At 43.1% G+C, this 22560-nt stretch overlaps 1 protein-coding gene across 1 annotated transcript in view; it reads right to left on the bottom strand.

Annotated features, from left to right (window-relative positions):
* Positions 1-22560, bottom strand: part of eif3e (eukaryotic translation initiation factor 3 subunit E) — a 190571-nt gene that overhangs the window by 124390 nt on the left and 43621 nt on the right. The window contains exons 4-7 of the mRNA XM_033019129.1: positions 9024-9066; positions 8444-8548; positions 474-599; positions 223-347 (exon numbers count right to left, since the gene is read on the bottom strand). Of these exons, the coding sequence (XP_032875020.1) occupies positions 223-347; positions 474-599; positions 8444-8548; positions 9024-9066 (399 nt within the window). The remainder of the gene's footprint in view (positions 1-222; positions 348-473; positions 600-8443; positions 8549-9023; positions 9067-22560) is intronic.

Below are 22560 nucleotides of genomic sequence, written 5' to 3'. Positions count from 1 at the left end.
ATATCAGTGTATACACTTAGTTTTATCTCTGAAGTCATATAATATGGAAAAATCATCAGGTTGCATTGAAAACAAAGAGTATTTTGATAATACACAAATGGAAATTGCTTAATATCATATCTAGAACCTAATTAAAACCAGGTGATTGCCATTTTCCCATTCGTCTAAGCTACTGTATCCTACGTGGAAGAAGTGAAAGTGCTCTGCATGCACACTACTCACTGCGGTTGATAGAGGAAAAGGTCAATGATATTGTCTCTGCCTTTGGGGTGGTTAAAGAATACGAACAGCGACCAGTGGATTAGCCATGTCCTCTGTTGGAGAGATTGAAGAGGAGAACTGACCGACTGTGAGAAGGAAAAAGAAAAGAGACATTTTTAGTCTGCAGGTTGAACCTGGTAAGAACCTAATCTACCTGAAAGTGAACTAAATTAAATCTTTTGTCAGGGAATGAATACATTAAAAATGCTCACATTATTATCAATGGTTTCTTTAAGTCGCGTTAAGTCTTCCATTGCAGCTTCCCAATTCTGCATTAGTATCTCTGAAGCTAGTTTCCCCCAGAGTGAACTCAGGGCATTCCGATCAGTTGAAGGAACCTGAAAAAACATGAAGAAAACATATTATTATGTCGGGCTATTTCAACCTAATGAATTTTTTCCTTCGCATGTCGCAGGTGAGGCAAACCAATCATAAACATATGTAGAGGTTGCTTAAAGCTGGCATTATGGACATCCCAATAATCTCTCTTTTACAGTGTACAATTATGTACAAATGAAGCGTACAACTTAGCCCTTGCACAATAGTACTTGTTAATACATCAGAAGGTGATGAATAGTTAAACAGCTTTGCCAGAATTGGTTTGCTACCACAAACTTCAATATGACAGCAATCTGGCAGCTTCAAAAACGAGTTATATTAACAAATGGATTCCTTGATTGGTATCCAGTATTTGTTCTGCATTTTCTATTACAACTGATAATGCCTGGCCAACAATTATTTAGCAGTTGATTAGATCAAACACCTTTAAAACAGCAGAGTGGTGCAACAAACTGCTGGAGACTTGGGTTCAATCCTGATCTCAGACGCTGTCTTTATGGAGTTTGCACGTTTGCCCTATGGTTTCCTCCCACATCCCAAAAACATGCAAGTTGGTAGGTGAATTGCCCCTAGTGTGTCGCTGAATGGTAGAAACCATGAAGAATTGATGATATTGTGGGGAGAATAGAAAATTATATAGAAACATAGAAAATAGGTGCAGGAGTAGGCCATTCGGCCCTTCGAGCCTGCACCGCCATTCAATATGATCATGGCTGATCATCCAACTCAGTATCCTGTACCTGCTTTCTCTCCATACCCCCTGATCCCTTTAGCCACAAAGGCCACATCTAACTCCCTCATAAATATAGCCAATGAACTGGCCTCAACTACCTTCTGCGGGAGAGAATTCCACAGATTCACCACTCTCGGTGTAAAAAAAGTTTTCCTCATCTCGGTCCTAAAAGATTTCCCCTTTATCCTTAAACTGTGACCCCTTGTTCTGGACTTCCCCAACATCGGGAACAATCTTCCTGCATCTAGCCTGTCCAACCCCTTAAGAATTTTGTACGTTTCTATAAGATCCCCCTCAATCTTCTAAATTCTAGCGAGTACAAACCGAGTCTATCCAGTCTTTCTTCATATGAAAGTCCTGACATCCCAGGAATCAGTCTGGTGAACCTTCTCTGTACTCCCTCTATGGCAAGAATGTCTTTCCTCAGATTAGGAGACCAAAACTGTACGCAATACTCCAGGTGTGGTCTCACCAAGACCCTGTACAACTGCAGTAGAACCTCCCTGCTCCTATACTCAAATCCTTTTGCTATGAATGCTAACATACCATTCGCCTTCTTCACTGCCTGCTGCACCTGCATGCCTACTTTTAATGACTGGTGTACCATGACACCCAGGTCTCGTTGCATCTCCCCCTTTCCTAATCGGCCACCATTCAGATAATAATCTACTTTCCTGTTTTTGCCACCAAAGTGGATAACCTCACATTTATCCACATTATGCTGCATCTGCCATGCATTTGCCCACTCACCCAGCCTATCCAAGTCACCTTGCAGCCTCCTAGCATCCTCCTCACAGCTAACACTGCCCCCCAGCTTCGTGTCATCCGCAAACTTGGAGATGTTGCATTCAATTCCCTCGTCCAAATCATTAATAAATATCGTAAATAGCTGGGGTCCCAGCATTGAGCCTTGTGGTACCCCACTAGTCACTGCCTGCCATTGTGAAAAGGACCCGTTTACTCCTACTCTTTGCTTCCTGTCTGCCAGCCAGTTCTCTATCCACATCAATACTGAACCCCCAATACCGTGTGCTTTAAGTTTGTATACTAATCTCTTATGTGGGACCTTGTCGAAAGCCTTCTGAAAGTCCAGATATAACACATCCACTGGTTCTCCCTTATCCACTCTACTAGTTACATCCTCGAAAAATTCTATAAGATTCGTCAGACATGATTTACCCTTCATAAATCCATGCTGACTTTGTCCAATGATTTCACCACTTTCCAAATGTGCTGCTACCCCATCTTTAATAACTGATTCTAGCAGTTTCCCCACTACCGACGTTAGACTAACTGGTCTGTAATTCCCCGTTTTCTCTCTCCCTCCCTTTTTAAAAAGTGGTGTTACATTAGCTACCCTCCAATCCTCAGGAACTACTCCAGAATCTAAAGAGTTTTGAAATAGGATTAATGTCAAGGCGTGGTTGATGTATAGTGTGGACTTCACAAGTTATAGGAGTAGAATTAGGCCATTCGGTCCACGAGTCTACTCCGCCATTCAATCATGGCTGATCTCTGCATCCTAATCCCATTTTCCTGCCTTCTCCCCATAACCCTTGACACCCGTTCTAATCAAGAATTTGTCCATCTCTGCCTTAAAAATATCCAGACTAGAGTTGGAAGGAACGGGATTACATTCTGTGTGGCTTTATGATTAAATAAGAAGCCCAGAAAACACAACAAAGGAGACAACGGACAATCATTTCACAATTATTTCATATGTAGAACCACGTTTAGAGAGAGAGAAAAAGGCAACCATTCATCTGTTTTGTTTCTAAATTCAGGTGCCAAAATGCGCGGCTCACATCAAAAAGCTAAGAACTGGAAATTAAATAATACAGAAAAGGTCGGTTAGTATCGGTGAAGAGAGAAATAACTATTTATTTTCCGGTTCTGATAAAAAGTCATTTGACCCGATAGGTAAAAGCATAACAAAGCTTTAATTTGCACAGAACCTGGAATGTTAGAGGGTTCAAAGGAAATGCGGTGACATGGAGACACAAGAAACTGAATATGCTGGTTTCTGGAGCAAAGCACTAAATACTGGAGGAACTTTGCGCCATCAAGCACAGAATCACAGATATTTTATCATGTCCTTCTGAGTACTCGGAAATCTCATCCTTACTAATGGACTGCAAAATCTTACCAATCACTTAAGTCAGGCTAACTGGCCTATAGTTTCTTCTTTTGCATTGCTCCCTTCTTGAGCAGTGGAGTAACACTTGGAATTTTCCAGTCCTCTGGGACGCTCCTGGCAAGCAGCGGGCCGGGACCTTTCCAGCAAGCAGGCCCGACTCGCCTGCTGCAGTCTCCAGCAGGACCGAGGACCTCGCCCGAAGGCTCGGCGGGATAAGTTCATAAGTGATAGGAGCAAAATTAGGCCATTTGGCCCAACAAGTCTACTACACCATTCAATCATGGCTGATCGATCTTTCCCTGCAAACCCCATTCTCTTGCCTTCTCCCCATAACCCCTGACACCTATACTAATCAAGAATCTGTCTATCTCTGCCTTAAAAATATCCATTGACTTAGTCTCCACAGACTTCTGTGGATCGGGAACCTGCCCGAAAGCACGACGGACGGCGTGACTGGGAGGGAGCTGGGGAAGTCCGATGCAAAGAGCAAGGACCGGCAGGACGGTGAAGCAGGGTAATGCCTCCAGCTCCTTCAGGTAAGCTGCAGGAAGTGCCCCCGGAACACAAAGAAGAGAGGGACGTTGGTTCGCGGAAACTGCTCCAATACGGGTACGCGACCGACCGGACTTTGAATAATATATGCAAAAATAATTTTACTGTGCAGTTACATATGACAAATAAAGCACTCCTGCGATTCTTGCGACTCATGCTTCCACATTCTCTAAAGCCACCTCTTTTAGACCCCTGGGATATAGTCCATCTGGACCGGGTGACTTATCTACCTTCAGCCTCCCATGCACCTTCTCCTTTGTTATAACAACTCCACCAGCTTCTGCCCCCGATTCTCTTGAATTTCCAGCACGTTGCTGGTGTCGGCTTCTATGAACACTGATGCAAAGTGGCGGATTGAGTTTAATTTGAGCAAATGTGAGGTGTTGGACTTTGGAAGATCGAATGTAAGGGGAAAGTATACAGTTAATGGCAAGACCCCAAACACCATTGATGTACAGAGAGATCTTGGGGTCCAGGTTGATAATTCCCTGAAGGCGGCAACACAAGCAGATAGAGTGGCAAGAAGCCCTATGGTCTGCTTGCTTTCATCCGTCGGGGAATTGAGTAAAAGAGTTAGGAAGTCATATTGCGACTCTATAGGGCTTTGATTAGGCCATATTTGGAATATTATGTGCAATTCTGGTTGACCATTGCAGGGAGAATGTGCAAACTTTGGAGAAGGTGCAGAAGAGGCTTACCAGAATGATGCAAGGATTAGAGGGCATTGGCTATGAGCAGAGGTTAGATTGGTTTTCTCTGGAGGAATTTATCTGGAAGCTGAAGGGAGACCTGATGGAAGAATATTATGAGGGGCTTAGAATAAGTAGTTTAAACCTTTATTTCAGTGGAAATACCAAAGACGATAGGATAAAGCTTTAAATTGAGAGGAGCAGAGTTTACAGGAGATGTGTGAGGCAAGTATGTTGGGGGTTTTTAACTACACAAGTGTGTGTGTGCGCCTAGAATGCGCTGCCAGGGTGGTAGTGGAGGCAGATACGATTGTAGTATTTAAGAGGCTTTTGGATAAGCATATGGATATGTAAGGAATGGAAGAATATGGATCACATGCAGGCAGAAGAGATTAGTTTAACTTGGCATTGTGTTTGGCACAGACATTGTGCGTGGTAAGGGCTGTTCCTGTGCTGTATTGTTCTACGTTCTATATCGGTGACAGGTTGGAGAGAAAGCGAGACTGTGATTCATGTGTGTATGTGATGAACGTGCAATCTTGGAGAAACTGATGTTAATTACAGATGATCTGCCCGGAGCAGTAGAGGAAGAAAAATATGGTGCAACCAAGATACAGCAAACTGCGGACACACAAAATGTGATATAAAAGAATATGCTGGAAACATCCAATTGGTCAGGAATATCCCTGAAGAGAGAAAATTAATAGTGATATTACAGATTGATGACCATGTGAATGAACCAGTTTGGATACAGACTACAAAGACAGTCCTGAGACAAACTTAGCTTAGACGCATGTAGAAAGAGTCCCCGTACTGGGCCGTTAAAAGTCTAGAGGGATTGAATGTCCATGGTGAATAATGAGCAAGATGAAACTAAGAAAATGGAAAGTGGTGGACGGTTGGCGTGGATCTAAATGATAAGGCACCATCTCCAAAAAGAAAGGATGGAATCAAGGTAGGAAGAAATACATTCAGTACAACATAAGGATGAAATGATGAGTCTACCAGTTCAGTCCTGCACCTGGATCTCGAGGAAGAGGTTAAAGTTAGCAGTGTATAAACGGGCCATCATAAAGCTGGAGATTGGCAAACTGTGTTGTATCTCAAGAGTTGTTAAAATGCAAGACAAACACAATGAACAATGGGAGCTTTTTGTAGAACATATTATTTTTCCCCATTGGACTTCCTAACTCACAGCACTCATATAAAATTGATGCAAATCCAACTAGTTATTTACAGCTGAACTCTTGCAATAACTGATGGACCGATAGTTGTTTGGAGGAATGTTTCAGCGGTTCTTGGCTTCTAGTATTTATTTGAAGCAATAGAAAGTAAATGACTAGCTGGCCGGCATCCTTAATTTCACTCCTAGGGGGAAAACAAATTGATTTTCAACTTAAACCTATGTGGTCTCAGCAAAGAGTTCTTAATATTGGACACAAAAGGTTGTTAGTATTCTTAGATTTCTCTGCCTAGAAAAGGCAGCTGGCTGTTCATGAGTTGATCCACAAACCTACACTGGAAATAACTCTTCACCTCCTTAGAAATAAAATAAAAGCTTTCATTTCAACTTTATATATTAAGGAATCCTGATTCATTTCCAGGATTACATTACATAACGTGGCATTAACTTCAACCTTAGAGAAGCACTGTAACATCTCAAATATCCTATCATGTATCAACACTTATGACTGTGAATCGCTTGGGGTGACTTATTGTTTGATAGTGAAAGCTATTACTGGTGGTAACAGTAGCATCGTTTTGACACCTGTGGACCACTTCCAGCGTATAAATCATTCTAGCGTCTCCGTCCTTCCACGCACACTGTCAATTGTAACCATTGTGCAACCATAAAGAATGCAATAGATACCAGAGTGGGTATGCAACTGATCCAGAGACCCATTGAATCAGACGAGTGATCTGGAGACATAAGTTCTCCACAGAAGCTGGGGAAGTTAAATTCAGCTAATGAAATAGTGTCCCTGAAACTATCAGATGCACCATGACTGCACGGTCTAATATTTACCACTGTAGAAACTTACAACTTTCTTCACAGTACCACACAAACTCACCAGCATTCTCAAGAAAGATAAGGAACATAGGAACAACACTACCACCACCTGCAAGTTTCCTCTCCAAGTCACATATTCTGTTAACTTGTAAAATATCAAAGTCATAAGGCTGGAAGTGATAGGAGCAGAATTGGGCCATTCGGCCCATCATCTCTACTCTGCATTCAATCATGGCTGAATTATCTCTCCTTCCTAACCCCATTCTCCTGCCTCCTCCCCATAACCCCTGACACCCATACTAATCAAGAATCTATTTATCTCTGCCTTAAAAATATCAATTAACGACCTCCACAGCCTTCTGTGGCAAAGAATTCCACAGATTCGCCACCCTCTGACTAAATCAATTTCTCCTCATCTCCTTCCTAATGGAACATCCTTTAATTCTGAGGCTATGACCTCTAGTCCTATACTCTCCCACTAGTCGAAACATCCTCTCCACATCCACTCTATCCAAGCCTTTCATATTCGATAATTTTCAATGAGGCCTCCCCCCCTCATCCACCTAAACTCCAGCAAGCATAGGCCCAGTACCGTCAAACACCCACTCATTCCTGGGATCATTCTTGTAAACCTCCTCTGGACATCTCTCCAGAGCCAGTACATCCTTTCTCAGATATGTTGCCCAAAATAGCTCACAATATTCCAAATGCGGTCTGACCAGCACCTTATAGAGCCTCAGCATTACATCCGTGTTTTTGTATTCCAGCCCTCTTGAAATAAAGGCTAGCATTGCGTTTGCCTTCCTTAATACTGATTCGACTTGCAAATTAACTTTTTGAGAATCCTGCACCAGCACATCCAAGTCCCATTGTACCTCCTATTTCTGGATTCTCTCCCCATTTAGAAAACAGTCTATGCCTTTATTCCTACTATCAAAATGCATGACTCCACACTTTGCTACTCTATATTCCATCTGTCACTTCTCTGCCCACTCTCTCAACCTGTCCAAACCCTTCTGCAGAGTCCCTGCTTTCTCTACAGTCAATTTATTGCGACTGCTCTCAATCCTGAGAGTCACTTCGTCACACAGATTCAGGGCACCAGGTCAACAGCTTGCCACCAACTTCCCAAGTGCAATTCAGAGTGATAAATGCTGTATTTCCAGCCAATACCACAGGCACACGACTGATTAAAACTGCACACAAGCTACAATAACTGGTGCAAAAAAAAAGAAGCTATTACTATGCTCATGAGCTTGGAAATGAACAATAATATAAGCCTGGCTTATATTAGTTTTAAATAGCAGATGGGCAGGTTTGAAAACATTTTTCACGGATTATTCTATTCATATTTCTCGCATGCCATTTCCAAGCTCCCTTCTATACCTGTTGTAACTGGCCAACGCCAATGCTTTCAGACTGGTTTGCAAACCATCCCCAATCTATAATGATGTTATCAAGTAACAAGGTGTCATGGTCTCAATCGATATGCAATTTTTTTAAATCTGGCTCTAGGACAAAAGACAACATGTGGGATATCAGCTTACACAAGGGTGCCAAATCTCTCTCAAGGAGTTGTTGATGCTGAGCTAAAATTCCTTGCTCAACTTTGTGGTTAGCTTCGAGCATGAGGAATATATAAAATGCTTCTGCCACAGATCTACAAAATCTTGGGACAGTATAGCAACAAACTTCACTCACCTCCAGGAAATGGTACTCACCAGAACTCGAAAAAAGTAGAGGTATTCTGCTGCACCGGAATAATTACCGCACTCGTACTGGAATTTAGCGTATCGGTACAAGGTGTCTAAATATTCCTGACGAAACTACAAAATCAAAATATACAATGCACAAAAGATGAGCTGAAGGAAAGTAAGACCTTTTTTTAAATTAAGACACTACCTTCTTCATTGGGAAACAAACAAAATCCTGCACAATATAAATTAAGTTTGCAGTATTTAAAAACAAATTTTCCAATTAACTTTTCTTATGATGAAGTGATGCCATTACATCATTAACCTGATGTCAGAGTATATCCAAATTATTGATTTATTTTAACAACTAATGATGTCATCAGTTAAATAATCATTGACTGGCACTATTCAATGCAACGTCATTCTTTTCCTATCCAAACATTTGCAGAATCAATTGCATCTCAGGGCAAGTGTAATATTGGTCCTAATGCACTGCTTCATCTATTACTCATGATCGCTGTCATTCACTTCTCAGCAGCTGAGCTATAATATTATGCTATTGCTGGCTATAAATATTCATGATAATAAACACGTGTCCGTCACTTACCCCATGCTTTTCAGCTAAATAATCAAACAGCATTCGTCCATCCCTATTGGGAGAAAGAATAGTTTTATTGGAAACACATTCCATTTGCATTAATTTAAGACTGAAAGACAAAGGAGAAATCATACCTTATACCATTTTATGAATGCTACATTTCTTGAAAAAACCCCCCATCTATTTGAAATGAAGAACAATATCAACTTTTGGAAGTCTCCATCATCATCATCTTTTGGTGGATACATGTTGATGGAAGTTAAACCAACTCGTTGCATACATGTTCATACATATAATCACAATAGGTCAAGATAGATTCCTAAATAGGGCTAAAAGTTATTTCAAATCATACTAAATCCTCACTAGGTTCTTACAATTCAAAACACAATAGCCTGGTTTTCATTTGTCAAGAGTCAAGAGTGTCTTATTGTCATATGAAATTCTTGCGCTGCAGCACAACAGAATATGTAAACATAGTACACTGTGAATAACATAATAAATGGTTCACTTCTGCTGACCCTAGGAATCTTTAACCATTGAAGTAGGTGGAAGAGTGGTAGACAGACATTAAAGAGTAGGAAGAGCCAATTACATCTTTCCCCTTCTCAGCCAGAGAATTTCACTGCAAACCAGTGATCCCATTGCTGGTTATGGGACAATTATGAGTCACATCATGTAACTATGCCTACTCTACATTTATATATGAAGGTAATATCCAACCACCTACAACTGTAAGGGAGGTCCCATTTCTCTTTGTTTTTACTTGCATCCTAAATGCAATTAACTCAATGCTGCTAAAATATAAATTACTAATGCAAAAAAATACTTGCAGTACATATGCATCACAGATGCTTGTAATTATAGATATTGAATAGAATGTTCTTCAGATGCTACAGTTAATTTAAAGAATCTGGCTTGATTCACTTGGTACACTCTGAGCAATTCATGAATCAGCTACATCAACACCCATAATGTGTTCTCCTACACAAAATTAATCCGTAGAATGTTAAAATTCAACGAGTTTATAATTCACAGCATCATCAAACTCCCAAGTTCCAGCCAGAGAGGCAGATCTATATAGGTATCATAGCATAACTGTCCAATGTTGCCACCCAGCCTTTTTCATGAATGCATCATGTCAACAATTTGAAATCATAATGTGAGCTAAGCTATCAGCGACTATGCATTTTAATGTGGCAACAAGCCATAGTTTAACATATTCTAGCTTTAAAAGAGCTATAACGAGTGAGGTGCCACAGGGATCAGTACTAGGCCCCAGCTGTTCATAATCTGCATCAATAACCTGAACGGGAGCTTCAAGTTCAATATATTTAAGTTTGCTCAAGATTCATACATGGACATACAAGATGCAAGGAGAGTACAGAGACTCTTCTGGAGATACAAATGGGCTAAGTGAATAGATGGGGACATGTCAGATGAAATAATGGGGAAGGACATCAAGTTGGACAATTTGATGAAAAAAGTGTGTTTTTAAAACGTTGAGTTTTAACGAGTTTTGAGTATCGTGCTGAGACAACTTTGTGTGTTCTCATGTGCGAATAACTCAAAGTTACCATGAAGATATATCAAGAAATTTGGAAAACAGGCAGTATATTGACCTTAACTACAAGATTATTTCAGAAAAACATTAAATCAGTACAGGAAGGAACTGCAGATGCTGGTTTAAACCGAAGATAGACACAAAATGCTGGAGTATCCCAGCGGGACAGGCAGCATCTCTGGAGAGAAGGAATGGGTGAGGTTTTTTGGTCGAGACCCTTCTTCAGACTAGGCAAATCAGTGCAGCTATCCGAATCGCTGTTGACACCACACCTGGAATATTATATAGACACGAGGGACTGCAAACACTGGTTTACAAAAAAGGAAATGCTGGAGTAACTCAGTGGGTCAAGCAGCATCTGTGGCCAAGTCAGTGGATATTTTTAAGGCAGAGATAGATTCTTGATTAGTATAGGTGTCAGAAGTTATGGGGAGAAGACAGGAGAATGTGGTTAAGAGGGAGGGATAGATCAGCCATGATTGAATGGCTGAGTAAATGATGGGCCAAATGGCCTAATTCTACTCCTATTCTTTATGACCTTATAGAAACATAGAAAATAGGTGCAGGAGTTGGCCATTCAATATGATCATGGCTAATCATCCAACTCAGCATCCTGTACCTGCTTTCTCTACATACCCCCTGATCCCTTTAGCCACAAGGGCCACATCTATCTCCCTCTTAAATATAGCCAATGAACTGGCCTCAACGTTATGAAACGGTCGTTCTAAGGATGCTACATTAGGACCACCGAATGCAGTAGATGAGATTAGAGGAGGTTCATGTGAGCCCTGTCCCACCTGGAACAGTGTTAACGTCCCTGGATGGATACAAGGGAGAAACGATAGGGACAGGAGTTACATATCCTGCAGTTGTGGGGGAAAGTACCAGCCGAAGGGGTGGTTTTGGTAGGAACGAATAAGTAAACCAATGAGGAGCAAGCAACTGTGGCAAGTGGAAACTGGAGGGGAAGGGGAGATGTGAGTGGCGGTGAATTCATGACAAAGGTGGTGGCAATGTCATGTGTTGGATGCGGCGGCTGACGGGGTGAAAGGAAAGGACCAGGGGAACTTTATCCTGTTCCATCTGGGGTAGGGGGCGGAAAAGAGGGTGCGAGAACAGAACTATGGAACACAGAGGAGACACTGATGAGGGATCCATCCATGATAGTGGGGGGGGGGGGGGGGGGGGGGGAACCACGTTTACTAAAGATAGAGGGTGAAGAGATCAAGAAAGGGGAGGTCACAAATAGTGAGTCGAGGGCAGGGTTAAAGTTGGTGGTAAAGTTAACAAAATCAACAAGTTTTGCACAAGTGCAGGAAGCAGCACCAATGCAGTCATTGATAATTGATATAGTGGAAGATAAGTTGGGACTTATCTCCATCACAGGGGTCAGACTATCAACTGACATCCCCTATAAACCACTTGTTCCTACAATCATCTGTACCATACCATAGCCTCCATCGACTCCCATGATGAACTTTGATCTCTCAACTTTGAAGAAATGGTACAAGATAGTGCTGGAAACATGACGATCATGTATATTGCCTCAGTGTAATTTACTATTCTTATACTTGTGTATGATGATGCTTATGTATAGTAAGATTTTTACTGAACTGCATGCAAAAATAAGAATTTCACTGTACCTGGGCACGTGGAAAAAAAGGATAATTGAACCATTGAATATTCAATTCATACAGTATAGATGCAAGAGGCCAAATGATTTTTACTTCCTTATGCTCTCCTATATCGAAATGCTTCAAATATTTTAATCTGCAATAACTATTAAAATTACATTTTAACAAAGTTTTATATTTTAATTTTTACTGTAATTGTTCAAATCTTTAACACCAAAATGTTTGAAATTAAAAAATCAATTAGTAAACTGTAATTTATCTTCTACGTGGTTTATTGTTCAAGGATCCTTTACGACGTCACAGCTGCAGGATGCTAGGGATCCTTCAAAACTAATGTGGGTAAAGTGGCTCTTACCACACAGGTTGCTGAATATTTCTACTTACACTAAGGAGAACAGCATTAGGCCTAGGTTGTCATTTTCCTTTCAATAAAAATCAAGAGCTTGCACTACATAGTTTCTGTAAACTGCTGATTGAGTTCACTACTAGATTTCTCTGTTGACATGGATCACAGAAATGGCCATAGCCAAGGCGCCATGTCTTCACAGTTTGGTGTGAGAAGGGCCTGTCCCACGAGCATGCGACTCCATGCGGCAAGCGCGACCTAAAGGGCCGGTCCCAACAGCATGCGCCTGCATGCGGCAAGCGCGACCTAACGTGGTAGCTTGAGCCGTACGGCATCGCGGAGCCGGTCCCACTTCGATCGCCGGAGCTGTATGGAGTTGTGCGGAGCTGGTCCCGACATCGCGCGGGGCTCTGAAAAACTGACCGTTCAAAAATTCTGCGCGGCAACGGCCTGCCGGCCCGCATCTGCCTCGACGCCATACGTCGCGCGCGAACTTCCCACAGACTTCGCTCGAACTTCATGTCACTCACTCGACCTCCGCGCGGCCCCCGCTTCTGGTTTGGTCGCGCTTGCCGCATGCAGGCGCATGCTGGTGGGACCGGCCTTTAGGTCGCGCTTGCCGCATGGAGTCGCATGCTCGTGGGACAGGCCCTAGAGATTGTAGACAACGGCCTATGAATGCATAATAAATTTAGCTTTTTCAAAGCTCCTCCTCCTTCAGCCCGTTAGCCAGAAAACTGACATCAATCACAAAAGAAATCTTAAAACTATATAATCAAAAACATAGCCACGGGACTGTGTTCGGTCGCACCTTAAACAGGCAGAAAGTGACAGAAAATAGTTCAGGTATTAGATCCTCAGGAGTTGAAGGCACAGCCACGGGTGGGGAAACAATTAACAGTGCTGATGCATAAAGAGCCAGATTTTTAAACATTAAATACGTAGCAGAAATCATTAAGCTGTATTAGCAAGCGTCAACAGGAGAGACGATAAAATTTAACAGTGCAATGCACTGCAGCAGCTCTTTATCTGTCATTCTCAACATTTACTCAAAGCCTGAATTATTCATTCAAGCTTCTAGTATTCTTGAACGATTGACTCAATTAAGATCAAACTTCAAATGTTTCATCAATCCTACTTGTTGCAAACAAATCATTGTTTCTATGAGTAATGTTGCAGGAAGTTATATTTCCCTTAGTTTGTGTTAATCCACCAGCAACCAGCATGGGTAAGAAATTATGATAATTATAGGCAGACATTGTCAGCACAATAACCCTGGAACACCATTAAAGTTCAAAGCCAACTTGCCTCAGCCTTATGGCACTGCCCTTGTCCTGAAGCACAATTATACAAGGACTTAACTTCAAACATTCAAGCAGCATGGGGCACCTAAATTACACTTAGATGACAGCAAGAACAACCGGATGAGCACAACTGGTTATCATACATAAAATAGCAGTCACCATTCTATTCTTTCTTCAAGGACCTTTCCACACTAAAGAGTTTGGTCCATGCGCATCGCAGTATGTAATTTATAAATATCTTCCAAACATGAAAAGGGAAATGAAGACCACCTGTTCAGCACGTGACTATCATCCCACAAGCTGAACTTGATGAATATATTTCAGCTCAATCCCTAGTTATCTTATATTTCTTACAAATGTGCTTCTTTGCAATGAAATAGTAGGGAGGATAAAAACAGACAAAACAGATTCATCCACTGCAGTATTAGATTTGGCTACTTTCCAACGATCCTTTAGATTTGTCGCAGACAGCTAATGGATCTAAATCCCTGTAGAAACTGTGCAAAATCTGACAGTTATTGGGATTTTTACAAGGTTCCAACCCTGCTATTACTGTAAATGACACAACGGGTCAACTTCAAACAATTCAATCGATCACTGGCTTTTAAATAATTCAAAGAATTTTGCACCATATTGCTCAGCTTACATTTTTTGTCATTTGTAACTTGTCAACCAATATTTTATTGGTTAGACCACCATTTTTGCCTAGAACCACCATTTCTGCCTAGAACACGTAGCCAGAATGAACTGTTTGATATGATGGTCACTGAGAAAATGAAGAATGTCTCACTGCTGTCTGTTATTCATATTCTTGTGTATAGATCGTATTAAAGAAACACTATTATTTTGTTGTGACCAGTGCCTATAAGGAAAACAATCCAAGGGCTGGGTCAACATTTCATTCCCTTTATGGACACCAATTTCCTCAAATGTAAAACTGTTCTAAGTCTCAATGATGTCCATGTGAATCGGCAAGACGGGGTTTGTCTCAAAGAAGCCATATAACAGAACATTAACATATTGCAAAAATTCAGTTAACATATTGAAACAATCAAACAATAAAGGAGGGACAGTTGTCACAAAAGCACACTGTTGGGCACAAATCTTGGTTTCTGTCGACTTCGAATAAGCAAGAGCATCATCAGGTCAACATATGGAACCAATGCTGGTGTACATCCATTCCAATACAGTGACACATTTTACGAAGGTATCATTTACTCAGATTTCCAGTAATTCCCCACAGGATAACCTTGAACTGAAACCAAAACATGGGACGAAAATAGGGTGCTTGGCACACTGTGATTAAAAATGGGAAAAACATAGAAAATAGGTGCTGGAGTAGGCCATTCGGCCCTTCGAGCCTGCACCGCCATTCAATATGATCATGGCTGATCATCCAACTCAGTATCCTGTACCTGCCTTCTCTCCATACCCCCTGATCCCTTTAGCCACAAGGGCCACATCTAACTCCCTCTTAAATATAGCCAATGAACTGGCCTCAACTACCTTCTGTGGCAGAGAATTCCACAGATTCACCACTCTCTGTGTGAAAAATGTTTTTCTCATCTCGGTCCTAAAAGATTTCACCTTTATCCTTAAACTGTGACCCCTTGTCCTTCCTGGACTTCCCCAACATCGGGAACAATCTTCCTGCATCTAGCCTGTCCAACCCCTTAAGAATTTTGTAAGTTTCTATAAGATCCCCCCTCAATCTTCTAAATTCTAGCGAGTACAAGCCGAGTCTATCCAGTCTTTCTTCATATGAAAGTCCTGATATCCCAGGAATGAAGGAAAACACTTGCCAAAACTTCAAAATTAGAATTATGGTGTGCAGAGGATTCCAGCTCACAAACCAGTCACCAACATTTCTTTTTCACCCATGTAAAGGACCTAAATATTTAAAGCATGTGTTAAGTCTGACAAATTTACTGACTACCCAAATAAGATCACTAAGAGTGACAGTAGAAATTGAATAAACACGGTATGTGGATTTTAACGTGTTGTAATTGAAGAGGCAATTCATTTTAGTAAATGCAAACTAACACGCATTCGTCAAAAAGTTGAAATGATGATGATGATGGAAGGTTTAAAACAGACATAGTGACAACAGTGACAGCGAGGTTATTATTACCAATCTAGGAAGTGCCAGAAGACAGTTCAAAGAAATATCGCAGCTCAGCACCTAAAAATTCGGGCACTATCATTTTGAATAGTATATAAAATTCTAGTCCCCCTCATAGAATAGGTGAAAGCTCCAGAGAGGACACAGAATAAGGACAATTTTCTTCCTTCACAGATTTAAACTGACAAAAGATAAAGGGCAAAGCAAGCATTTTTGTTTCCTCATGAGAAGCGGCCATTTGTAGGCTCTAAGACTCTAACCTCTGTGTCATTCTGCATAGGCTTAGTTTAAGGAAAATCACTGTATTCTGAATCACAAAAGTATCTTCAGGCCGCAAGAAGCAAAACTTCAGGTTAAATGCTACGGCAACCATATGAAACAGACCCATTTTTCATTTCAATGAATCTTGCTCCTTTAATTTCAAGCACTTTGCCATACCTGCAATCTTTCTTAATAAGATACTAGACCAAGTGCAGACCCGTTGGGTCTGTTCCCCCAACGTGTGGTTGCGGGGGAGGGGGAGTGGGCTGGGGGGGGGGGGGGGGCAGCATGCGGCGTCACACACACTAACTACCCCCTCGCACAAACGCTAACTACCCCCCTTGATATTATATTAATATTATTACTTTGCTCCTTTTACCCCATAACCGCCCTATCCACTGACGCAAAACCCCCAACTCGCATGCGTGTCTAGAGAGGGAGGGGAGGGGGGGGGGGGGGGTTAGAGAGTGAGGGCAGAGCGAGAATGGGGAGAGACAGAGACAGAAGGGCAAGAGACAGAGGGAGAGGGGGGGTGGAAGGGAGGAGGAGAGGTGGGGGGGAGGGGAGGATGGAGCAAGGATGGGAGGAGAGGGGGCAAAGGGGGATTGAGAGGGGGGAAGGGAAGGGGGAGAGGGGATGGGAAGGGAGGGGGAGAGGTGGGGGGAAGGGAGGGGGGAGGTGGAGGGAAGGGGGTAGGGAAGCGGGTGGAGGGAAGGGGGTAGGGGAGGGGAGGAGGGGGGAAGGGGGTTTAGGGTGAGGGAGGGTGGGGGAGGGCAGGGGGTTAGGGGAGAGGAAGGGGGGAGTGAGAGAGGGAGGGGGGAGAGAGAGAGTGAGGGGAGGAAGAGAGGAGAAAGAGAGAGGGGGAGAGAGAGAGAGGGGGGAGAAAGAGCAGGGAGAGAGTGAGAGAGAGGGGGGGAGGGAGAGAGAGGGGGTAAGAAGAGAGAGGAGAGGGGGGAGAGAGGGGGGGGGGGGAGAGAGAGAGAGAGAGAGAGAGAGAGAGAGAGAGGAGAGTGGCGGGTCGACAGCCCGAGCGAGGCATGTAGCGATCTGAGGACGGTGAAACACAGCGGGGGTACCAGCCGATCGTGGCTTCCGCCAGTCTGACAGAGCCGGGCCGGGCCGGGTGGGGACAGACGATCGTCCCCTGTGACAGGTAGGGAGCAAAGATCCTATAGCGGTATCAACAGCCGTTGATAACTGCCAGCTGACAACAGCCGTTTAAAGCCGCTAAGGCAAGATGCGTTCGCCCGGAGCGAGCGTTCACAGCAAAGAAGCACCGGCTTCTGACTTTCTGGAAACCCACAGCTGGGAGTGGCGGTGCTTCACAAGCTGTGCCGGCAGTGAGGAAAAGGTTCAGCGCGAGAGGCGCCGCTGATCCGAGATCTGCAGAAGAAAGATCCTATAGCGGAACGGAGCTGTAGAATATTTGTTCTGCAGAACTTTCTCGATCTTTCTGCGCCTTTAATCCACAGCGGCGGGGGGGGGGGGGGGGGGTGACGTAGCAGCTAGCAAGCGCCGATTATATTTTTTAAAGTGAGTTTTGTGAAAATTTGTATTCAATATCTGGGGAAATAATTGGCCGAATTTAGAGAGGAGTGCATTTATGCAATCGTAAGTTAAATCCCTACCGAAATTGTAAAAATCTCAACGTTTTTGAGTCTGGTTTTCGAGGAGATACATTTCAAATGCAAAATGCTGTACACCCACACACACACACACAGAGTTTTAATATGTAGATAGATATGATTAGTGGAACTGCAAAGCAAGATATAATATTCTCACAAATTAAGTTGCAGCCATCTAATCTACTCCATGGAACCGGAGTTCCTTGATCAAGTCACAAAAGTGTCACTGTCAGGAACATTTTACTCTTCAAAGACTTGACTAAGTATATCCAGAACTTTCAGCAGAGACTGTAAAGGAATCTATAACTATTGCAAGGGGGGCGCTGTCCTGTGCACGGCTGCCCAGCCAGCAGCTGTCTGTCTTTTCATCTTATTTTTATTTTAAGTTAGTTAAAGTGTTTTGTTTGGAGGTCTAGACTTTTTTATGTGGGGGGGGAAGGGGGAAACTATCTTTCAGGGTCCCTACCTGGTCGGAGAGGCAGCTTTTCTCCAGGCTGCAGCTTCGACCCGTCCTCGCGGCCTACCAGCGGGCCTGGAGCGGCGTTTCCTGTCGGGGACCGCCCAGAACATCGGCTTCGGCAGCGGCACAGCGCTGGAGCGATATCACGGAGCGGGCGATGCCTTGCCTGGAATGCCGCGCTGGAGCTCCGGTGAGCTGAAGTTCGCTGAGGAAAACATCGCGGAGCTGCGGGACTGTGGAGCGGCCAGCTGCGGGCGGCGGCGCTGAACTTAACATCGGGAGCCTGGGATCTCTAGATGAGATCGCCAGTTGTGGAGCTCCAACCGGCGCGGCCTTGTTGGCTTTGGAAGCCGCGGCCTCCAGTACGGAAGCGGCCGTTCCAGGGTTCCCAAGCCGCTGAGAGGACTCTCCCGACGCCGGAGCAACATCACCCGGCGAGAACGGCCTGGAACATCGGGCCTCCGTAGAGGCAACTGTGGAGGCCTCAATAGGCCCGACTATGGGTGAACTGAGGTTGGGGACTGGACTTTGTGCCTTCCCTCATAATGGGAACCATTGTGGGGGGATGTTCTTTATGTTTAAAACTCTTATTAATGTTATGTCTGTATTCCTTCTTTATGTGCTGCAAAATGGCAAGAAGCATTTCTCTTCACTACACCTAGGTGTATGTGAATGTGACCAATAAAATACCTTTGATACCTTTGAACTAACTCTTTCAAGCGTTCAATTTTGTGTCCTATATGGTCTTGCAGGAAGCACTAAATTCAGATTTTGAAAGAAATGGTATAGTTCTCATGTAAGATACTTCTAATGTAGAACTGGAAAATGTTGGTGAACAGCTTGTAATGCAATTATACTGTCTTTTGAAAGTAATATCTAATGAACTGACCTGCAGGAGGTTTCATAGTACATCTGGAATTTTACATGTCCAATTTGAAACCAAACCAACAAAGAGCCTTACTATTAAGTCTTCCTTAAAAGCAGTTACAAAGAGTTGCATGCTCCAGCACACCATTCTTTAAAGGCTGAAGTGAGCGCTCAGCGCATCAGCAGGGGAGCAGCCTGGAGGAGCTGCCAAATCAGGCCACGCGAGGGAGCTTACTATCAGTCAAGGTGGAGTCACAAACTGTTGCTGCAGGCATAAATCATGCTGTTCCAACAGGGTATGTTAAACTCCAATTACTCAATGTCAAACTCATTAACTGTTCAAAACCAATTGCACTGATAGACAATGCCCGAGAACAGCATGCCTTAACATCAGCCCAATTATCAGCCATATTTTATAACTTGTGGGCAATGCAAAGGTTCAAATTTGCATTCCATTCCCTAGTCGAGTAAATGTTTAAATAAATATCTGTGAGTCCGTTTACTGTGCAAGTGCATGCATGCCACAGCAGCTAAACTCTTCAGAGACCTGATCTTAAGCACAGCAGGCTACAAATCAATTTGGGATCAGATGTGCTTTTAACTGGAGAACTAGTAATCAAAAATCTTGGACTAATAATCCAGAGACAAGGGCTCCAACCCCACCAAGCCAGATATAAATATAAATATTTACTTGATTACATGATCTCTAATTATAACGGTTAAATAAAAACATTAAACTCTCAGAGTGTCCTAAAGACCGCATGGCTCACTAACATGCTTCAGAAGACTGAACCACCACTGACAAATATTCCTGGAAAGATGTATAACACATAATCCATGTGCACATCCAGCCCAACAGATAAATCTCTCCAACCCCACTGGGGCACAGTGTGCTTCCATTAAAGATTGAGGCTCCACTTATTGGAAAATAATAAAGATAACATGAAATAAGCCAGAAAAAATGCAGCATTGGTTGTGCAGTATGGCTCTTAAAATGCTGATTATTGGATAATGTGAATAAAGGTTTATTAGTTAGAGAAAGGGTTTAGTTTAGTTTGGAGATAGTGTGGAAACAGGACCTTCAGTCCACAAACGCAGCACCGACCAACGATTGCCCATAACATTATCTCTATCCTACACACTCGGGAAATTTCACAGATGCCAATTAACTTACAAACCTGCCCTTCCTTGGATTGTGGGAGGAAATCGGGGCACCCAAGGAAACCCAACACGGTCACAGGGAAAAAGTACAAACGCCGTACAGACAGCACCCATAGACAGATTGAACCCAAGTCTCTGGCGCTGAGGCAGCAACTCTGCACAATTGTGCCGGTTTAGGTTGGTTATAAAGTGCCGGGATTGCTGTCGTGTGAGCTGTACATTCAGAGGGGGCGAGATTGGAGAGGGAAAGAGGAGTGGAGAAAACAAGATGGCTGATGTTGCACCAGCAGTTGGAAATAAAACAGTCCAGAGAGGGTAGAAGGCCAGCAGCGTAAGTCCATGAGGAGGAGGAATGTTGGAGATGTGGAAAAGGGCAGAAAGGACCCCTTAACAGTGGGGGGGGGGGGGAAATCCAGAAGAGCATAACACTCGTTGGGATGCAGGCGTAGTGGTACAAAGGTAAAGCCTCTGCTGAGGACTGATTGTACACTACATAAGAAAGAGGTTGCAGAGGGATGGAGAAAATCCAACAGGGATATGGACTGGGGTGGGGGGGCAGAGGACTGGAGGGTGGCTCAAAGTAAGTGTTGTGGGGAAATGGTGGGGGTTCGAAGGTGAGGGGTAGGAGAAGTAGTATGGTTTACCCTGGTGGTACTGTCCAGTTCTATCTCCAACGCAAAATCCACAAACATGACTGCACTGACAGACCTACCATTTCTGCCTGTTATTGCCCCACCAAACTAATTTCCAAATACCTTGAATCTGTCTTGTTCCCCGGCTTGCCCAGTCTCTTTCCGTCTACTTCTCAGACAGCTCACACGTTCTCCAAGAACTACCAATTACTTAATCATAAGGTCATTTGAGAGGAACAGAATTAGGCCATTCGGCCCATCAAGTCTCCTCCGCCATTTAATCATGGCTGATCTATCGCTCCCTCCTTACCCCATTCCCTGCCTTCTCCCCATAACCCCTGACACCCGAACCAATCAAGAATCTATCTTCTTGGTGGTGGTAGGCCCCATCGTCTCATCTTTACTGTGGATTTCCAGTCACTTTACACAGCCATTCCCCATCAGGAATGCCTCGGGGGCCTCGGTTCTTCTTTGAACAGCCACATCAACCAGTTTCCCTTAACTAATTCTCCTCTGCTTGGCAAAACTTGCTCTCATAGATAACAACTTTTCTTTAGATTCCTCTCACTTTCTTTAAATCATTCTCATCAGTCTTTTGTGTCTTTTGAAAGACCATACTGGCTTGATTTAAAATGTTTGAGATTAAAAACATTTGTTGAAGTAAACATTATAGTTAAAACATGCATGGTGGAAAATGGAAAGACTGGAGGTCTGGCAAAGGAATTAATTGTCTTTAATGTGAGCATTTTTGTTGAATCAATATCTCTCTTCAGTATTGAGACTCAACTGTTGGTCACTGATGAAGCTATCAAGTGTTTCGGCCCGAAACGTCGCCTATTTCCTTCGCTCCATAGATGCTGCTGCACCCGCTGAGTTTCCCCAGCAATTTTGTGTACCTTTTAACCAGAGTTCTTGCTTTTATGAGCATTGTTATGCCCCAACTAAAACATTCAGGGGTTAAAACTCTTTACAAGCTCACTGTCTTTGGGAATGGGAGAAACTTTTTTGAAACATAATGATTTTAATTACTTTTGAAAGTAGTTACAACTAAATAAAAAAAGAGTAACTAAGCTTTGATGTGACTATATTGAAAACCGGCAGATCAATCTGCCTGGATATCAGAACTGACAATTTATTCATCAGCTCCTTGAGCTGGAGGAAAGCCTCTCAATGCATTGAAGAGAATTGTCAGAGTTTGGATGAAGGCAAGGAACTCTGATTAGCAGATGTGACAAGTGACATTCTCCAGGGTTCTCCTATCTTGGCTTTACGCCATATTTACCTGTTCCTTGGATGGACATCTCTAATTGCCTACGAATCTAAATGTTTAGCATTTTTTCATTTGCTGTGCAGATGAAAGTCAACCATTCCGGGAGTGGCTCGTGGGAATGGTGGATATTATTTCTAGATCAAATGACGCCATCCTGGAAAATCAGCCATGCACCTCCTAATGCCAATCCTAATCTGGAGCCATTTTAGCACTGGCAAACATTTGCAGACAGTCACAATCTAATCAGGTTGTCACATTATTGCTTGCTCTGCAGCTGCAAGATTTATAGAGCCTTGCATAATG

This window comes from Amblyraja radiata, chromosome 4 (assembly GCF_010909765.2).
Source record: "Amblyraja radiata isolate CabotCenter1 chromosome 4, sAmbRad1.1.pri, whole genome shotgun sequence".
Classification (NCBI taxonomy): Eukaryota; Metazoa; Chordata; class Chondrichthyes; order Rajiformes; family Rajidae; genus Amblyraja; species Amblyraja radiata.
This window is presented reverse-complemented; position numbering and strand designations above follow the sequence as displayed.